We start from the raw sequence: 6,483 nt of genomic DNA, 5'->3' as shown, positions 1-6,483 counted from the left end.
ATTAAAACTATTAATAATTATCTAAAATCTACTCAAAAGCAAGATAATACTTTTCAGTTTCATATTTCTTTTGAATATAATCAATCATCTTCTCCAAACCATAATGTATCTTTCTTGTGAATGGTCCTTCAAGTAGGTGGAGATTTTCGCCATTTCTGCTAAATTAGACACCTTAAGTATCCATTCTTCCAAAGTAGGCAGTGAGTTTTTCTTCCAATATTGCCCCACCAATAATCTTGCAGTCTCTTCTTAAAAACTTCCAGTGTTGGAGCATTCTCCACTTCTGGAGGCAGGTTGTTCCACTGGTTAATTGTTCTCACTGTCAGGAAGTTTCTCCTCAGTTCTAGGTTGCTTCTTTCCTTGATTAGTTTCCATCCGTTGCTTCTTGTCCTGCCTTCAGGCACCTTGGAAAATAACTCCCTCTTCCTTGTGGCAACCCCTGAGATATTGGAGCACTATCATGTCCCCCCTCGTCCTTCTCTTCATTAAACTAGACATACCCAATTCCAGCAGCCTTTCCTTATATGCTTTACTACTACTACTACTACTACTACTATTATTACTATTATTATTATTATTTTCAATGCCATTGAATGGTCACTAAATGAATAATTGCAAATTGAGGACTACCTGTACTTTCAATTGGGGCTGTCAAGGCTTAATCCAAAATCCATATTCTAAGCACCCCTTTGCTGTTAAATCAAAAAACTATGTATTAATTGAGTATTGAATGTATTTTAATCAACAGCACATATACTTCCAAGATTTATGGCTTGATTTAGAAAAATCTTTAAATTGTGTTATGCTTCTATTCATGTTAACATTTTTATAGAAAAGGGCATATATAAAATAACAATTGATATGCATATTTATTTAGATAAATGTGATCTTTCTGGTAATAAAATTTAGAAAGAACAAAGAAATGTTTTTCCACAAACTGATTTCTCATATATAAAAGTGGGACATACTGGAGGGTGCAATACAACTTCCAAAAACCTGCAGGAAGCAATCCAGTGATGTGTTGATGTTGCCAGGAGGACAGGAATGACATTTTTCCAAATTTTCTGCTGGAGGGAGAGAGTTTTAAAGTGACAATGGAATTTCTCTATGAAACTCAATATTAATCTTGGGTGGTACAGTGACCTGATGTATTATCATTCTTATTAATCTAATTCAGAAGTGTATTATTGGATCAGTTTCTCTACACTGACTTGAGATATGTTTCCATACAAACAATAATAATAGAATATTCTGTGATTATTAAATATGAAAGTTATCATTTATAGCCTTATAAATTAAAAAAAATCAGCTGGCATGAGGTGAAGCAAAGTGCCAATTTTAAGCATCCTTATTTATGCACACGCTGAAGAATTACTGTTGGGAAATAATATTCTAGAGCAGTGGTGGCAAACCTATGGCACGGGTGGGCATGCAGTGGTGGCGAACCTATGGCCTCTCTGTGGGCATGCACACTGTTGCCCCAGTCCTACAGCTGGGTTTTATAAAATCTTTTTGCCTTAGGCTTCTGCTGCCGTGTGCAAAAAAGCAAAACAAAAAAAGGTTCGATCAATCAGTCAATTTCAACTTCTCACAGGAAAAAAAAAGATCTTGCAAAATTGGAATTGACTGATTGAACTTTTTAGTCTGCCTTTACCACCACAGCCACGATCACCCAATTGGCCACACCCAGCTGGCATAAGTGGGTTTTGGCTTGCAGCTTGGGCTCTCAAGTCTCTAAAAGGTTCGCCATCACTGTTCTAGAGCATCTTAAATGTTTTTTAAATGCTAAATTGTGTCACTACAGAGCAACCTAGGATATTAGAAATCTTTGGCAGGATGCATTCTGAACAGTTTGTATAAGAAGTGACTGGGCATCTCCATGGGGAAATGGGTGCATTTTGGGAAGAAGCCAGAGGACCTTGTGACAGCCATTTTGTGAGCAGGGTCTAAAAAGCCTAACAATGCTGCCCGAAACAGCTATCTATTTCAGCAGAGTTACTCGTAGACACTCCCATCAATATTCTAGGCCTCCTGAAAAATTAACCGACTCTCCAGGATTGGTTTCTTTTCCCCAATCGTTGCTACGTTCAGATTCGATGAGCTCTGGGAAGAGGAAGGAACGGAACGGCGTAAAAGCACCGGTAAATGCGTATATTACAGGCACACAAAAATGGAAATAACTGCTAAAGAGAAGCTGTCTGTTTGCCAACGCAATCCTAAAGCCGAGCCTTCTCACAGAAGCCTTCTCTTTCGGGCAGAAAGAAGAGCGAATGGTGAGGCAGGTGGAGCTAAATTCTAGTCCCGCATAGAGTTTTCCAGTGGGCCTCAAATGGACGGCTCGCCTAAAGATGTGTCCGCGAATAAAGGAAAAACAACGCTACGTCCTCGGTCCCCTTTGCGAACTAGGCTAGCTAGTTCGGGCGGTTATTTCCAAGAACTTCCTCATTCAAAGCATCCGTCGGAGGCGAAACGACGGAGAGACCGGTCCATAAGAGGGGGCATGTCGGGGGCAGGAGGAAGAGCAACGCGGCAAGGCTTCTCTTCTCCACCCCCTAATCTTTTTTTCCTCAAAACCTGGAAAAAGCACAGCCTCGCGCCCCTCGCTCCAGATGGCGTGAGCGGACTGCCCGGCGCCCAATGACGACCTCTCTGCTCGGTTTTTGTTTAGCTTAGCAACCGCCGCTCCCTCCCTCGGTAGGCGCCTGGGTAGGCAGAAAGGCAGGCCTACGGTATACGTAACCCGGGTGGCAGGCTGGCTCTCCCTCGCTCCGTCTCCAGCCGTCTTCGGTGCAGACCCGCAGAAGGGAAGCCCCGCGCTGGCAAAGAGAAAGCGACAAAGCCGCCCCAACCGCGACGCCTCTGTTCTGGCCGCCGCGCCTGCCAAAGTCCGTCTTGGCGCCGAGAAGCGGCGGCACCATGAAGGTGGCGGTCCTCGACCTGGCCACCGTCTTCGCAAAACTCTTCAAGCCAACCGCCTCTTCCTCCTCCTCGCCCTCTTATTCGCCCGCCCCCGGCGCCCCTTCGCCGAAAGTACAGCCTCTTCTCACTGCCTCGGCGTCCGCGCTGGGCGCCCCGTCTTTGCCCGTCCGCTACGCTGCCCTGGCCTCTGCTGGGGGAACCTCTATTACAAGCGTAGCAGCGGCGGCTCGGGCGTTCCCCGGCGGCAGCGGGATCGGGGCCACGGCACCGAAACCTTCGACGGGTGGCAGCTGCGCCAGTGGAAGCAGCTCTCCGCGTTCGGCCAGGGAGCCCGGGTCTTGGGCCGCCCCCGCGAGCAAGCCGCTGCTTTTCGTCACTTTGCCCGACATCGGCGAAGAGGGCGCGCCGGACGCAGATCCCCAGGAAGAAACTGCTGTGCCCAGGCAAGTCGAGGGACCCCCGATTTCCTGGCCCTGCGCGGGAACTTTATAATGGTTGACTTCTTTCTGAAATGCTGGTCGGTATTACTTTACAATCAGGTGCTTCGTATTTATCTGATCAGTCCCAGAAACAAGAGCATTCTCTTCACAGTTGGGAAAGAAGACAGAGGGATTTAGGTATACCTCATAGTGAAGTACCATTTGCAGGATATCTTTAAGGATGCATGGCATCCAAAGTTTTCACAAGTCCACTCCACTTGGTATATTAGATTGTCTTCCCTGTGCTCATAGGTAGGCTCTTGTATAGAGTTCAGGAGACCATGGTTTGAAAATCCAAAGTTAAGACTCAAGAAGGCCAGGATAAATGAACCCTGATACTTTAGCAACCTGTTTGGGGATCAATAGCAATGACGCACACTCTTACTTAAATGGTTCAAAAGACCACAAGAGCATCGCAGGATAAGGGATAGTCTTGCTGGTCCTGGTGTTCCATTTACTGTATTGAGATTCAGGCCTCAAAAAGAATCAGGAAATGGAAGAACAATCTGTCATGTTGGGTCAAACTGAAACTGCATTTAGGGGACATGTCTGTTGGTGTCTAAGTAACAATCCTTGAGGAGCAGGAGCCAAGAGGATCAAGCTTTCACATTGATGTTATTGGTGAATTTTATTTTAAAATTCCTTGATGTTTAAAAAGAAAATATATCATTATTGGTTTAGCAAAAGCATATATCTAGAATTTTGAGAACTAAATTATTGCAGAAAGAAGTGACTGTTTACTGAAAACTTTCCCCTCTCCATCAGTTCCTAATGGATGTAGATTGCATATTGGACTATAATTCTAAAATTAGTGGAAACCAGCCCTTGCTGTGATCAAGGAAGACCTGTTGGGTGCAGTGATGCATTGTCTTGATTCTCTTTGCTGTGTTTCTTTATGTGTGGAAAATAGGTAAGGTTGTCATGGAGATAAAGCAAATTTGGCATTGTTGTGCTGTTCTGGTGATGCTGTAAACTATTACTAAATAAGTCTCATTGACCAAAATATATTTTAGTTATCCATCATTAGTTAGCTTTCCTCAATCCTCTGTGCAGATGTAGATCTTAGCCTGCTACTTGGTGGATGAACTTTTCTTTACTTGCAGAAAGTTTTTTTTTCTCCAAATAATATGATAATGGAGGGTCCTCTTAGATTCCCAATATTTCTTTTATTGGTGGCGAGATGTGAACTTGGTTAAATACAATAATGGCCCTTGTTTTCCTTGTCTTTTCTTGTTAGAATTTCCCAATCTGGAAAGCCTCCTTTATCACTTCAAGCTCCAAATTTTATTTTATGTTCCATTATCCTTCAGTGGGGTAAAGGTTTATAGTTTTCCTGTTATTCCTCAAAGTAGAATTTGAGTAGTCACCTTATGAGATCATGTTCCATAATTCAAGGAATGACATTTCAGATAAAATATAAAACAGGCAGCCCCTCCTACAGCTTTAGCTGTATTTCAGTTTCACAACAGCCCGACAGTACAGCATCCCTTTAGAAGTGCTAATAGAAACTATAATTGTGAAGTTTCTTCTGTGTCATTACAAATTAAAGGCAGAGAGAGAGGAGGAGGGAGGGAGAGGGAGGGAGGGAGAGAGTCTGCAAAAGTTTCTGACTACTGTACTGGTTGAATTGCAACTGCTGGCATGTGAAATTGAACATGAGCCTAAATTTTTGCTAGGAGTTGCTTTCATCAGACAAAAAAAAAAATCTAAATATTATTTGAATCAATTGTTTTCACCAGATTTATAAATAAGATACTTACATAGGATTCAAAAACATAAAAAATAGTGTTGTACTTTTTAATTTGCTGAATTTTGTTATCAGTTTGAATTAAAATTTGATACTAAAATAGGAAGTTGAAACTATACCAAATTTCAGATTAATACTTTAGAAGGTCTAATTTAATGCTAATAACAACAAAATTTTTCCCATAAAGAGGTCACTATTTTGTCTTTTAATTTGAAAGAAAGTGGTGATGATTGATCTTAATAATTTTAGAATGAGATGGGACTGCTTATATCTGTTATAAAGAAATTGTTACCTAGTTTTTAAGATTATAAACACAGTTGAGGAATTCTGAGAGTTGAAGTTAATGTATCTTAAAAGTGTTAAAGTTGAGAAAGTGGTCTAGTTCAATTAATCAAGAATAATCTTGAATATCTTTGCCTGATATTTTTCATGGAGACTCTTAACAATCGCATTCTGAGGATTTTCAGAATAAACTGGATTATAATTTATGGGATTGTTTTTATATATTCAAGAAAGGGCTGTAATTTTTATTTTAAGAAATCATTTACTAGGAAGCAAGCTACTGACTTTGTTCCTTATCTCCCTTCCTTACCTAGATGTCTCCTCTTTATCTACCTAGTTTATCTTGGGATATTGCTGAACACATGGCATATTGCCAAAAAACCCCACTGTTTGGCTGCATCCTTCCACCATTTCTAATTTTTAAAAGTCTGTCAGAATAGTGCAGAAGCAATCTTAAGATGAAGCTTATTTGTTCCAAAGCATGACAATATTTATTATTTAAAATTTAAAGAATCTGAACAAATAAGGATGTTTAATAGGTTCCAAGTAGAATATCAGTGAGCATGTTAATGTGGCCAGCCATTGCAGTCTATCTCAGATTTTCAGTCAAGTCAGTTTCTCAGCGTGAAATTATGTGATTTGATTGCTTATGTCACAAATCCTTAGATGTAATCTAATCTCAGTGAACATTTATTAAGCAATTTGGTTTTTTATTTCAATTTATTTGAATTGCATTTGGCCCATGGCACAATAAATAGAAAGATCTTTTAATGAAACATTTTATTTTTAGAACCATTCCCAACCTTTAATTTCTAAATCCACCAATAAACACATTCAGCTGTAGTAACATGGATTGCCCTTGAATTAGTAACAATTCATATCAGTGGATCTAAATGTAATCAATTGGGATCCCTTTACAATGTAGCAGTTTTATACAGATGAGTTTCTCTTTTATATTTTATATCAACTACTGATTTACTTTTAATAACTCTAATAAGTACTGTTATTATGACTATGTTTTTTTACATTTGGTTATGTTGGTTATGTTTTACAGAA

At 40.4% G+C, this 6,483-nt stretch overlaps 1 protein-coding gene across 3 annotated transcripts in view; it reads left to right on the top strand.

The window, feature by feature from the left end:
• Positions 1-1,668: 1,668 nt before the first annotated feature.
• FAM149A (family with sequence similarity 149 member A) overlaps positions 1,669-6,483 on the top strand; it is a 55,207-nt gene continuing 50,392 nt past the window's right edge. For 2 of the 3 annotated variants that reach the window (XR_005559021.1, XM_039362431.1), the window contains exon 1: positions 1,671-3,362. Coding sequence is in view for 2 of the 3 variants with exons in the window: in XM_039362431.1 (XP_039218365.1) it covers positions 2,917-3,362 (446 nt within the window). In the remaining variant the exon portion in view is untranslated. Of the gene's footprint in view, positions 3,363-6,483 lie in introns of all 3 variants that reach the window. The other variant, XM_039362432.1, reaches the window with a different exon arrangement.

This window comes from Crotalus tigris, unplaced genomic scaffold (genome assembly GCF_016545835.1).
Source record: "Crotalus tigris isolate CLP2741 ecotype Arizona unplaced genomic scaffold, ASM1654583v1 scf7180000019463.280638, whole genome shotgun sequence".
Lineage (NCBI taxonomy): Eukaryota > Metazoa > Chordata > Lepidosauria > Squamata > Viperidae > Crotalus > Crotalus tigris.
The sequence above is the reverse complement of the archived record's forward strand: the minus strand, read 5'-3'. Positions and strand labels throughout refer to the sequence as shown.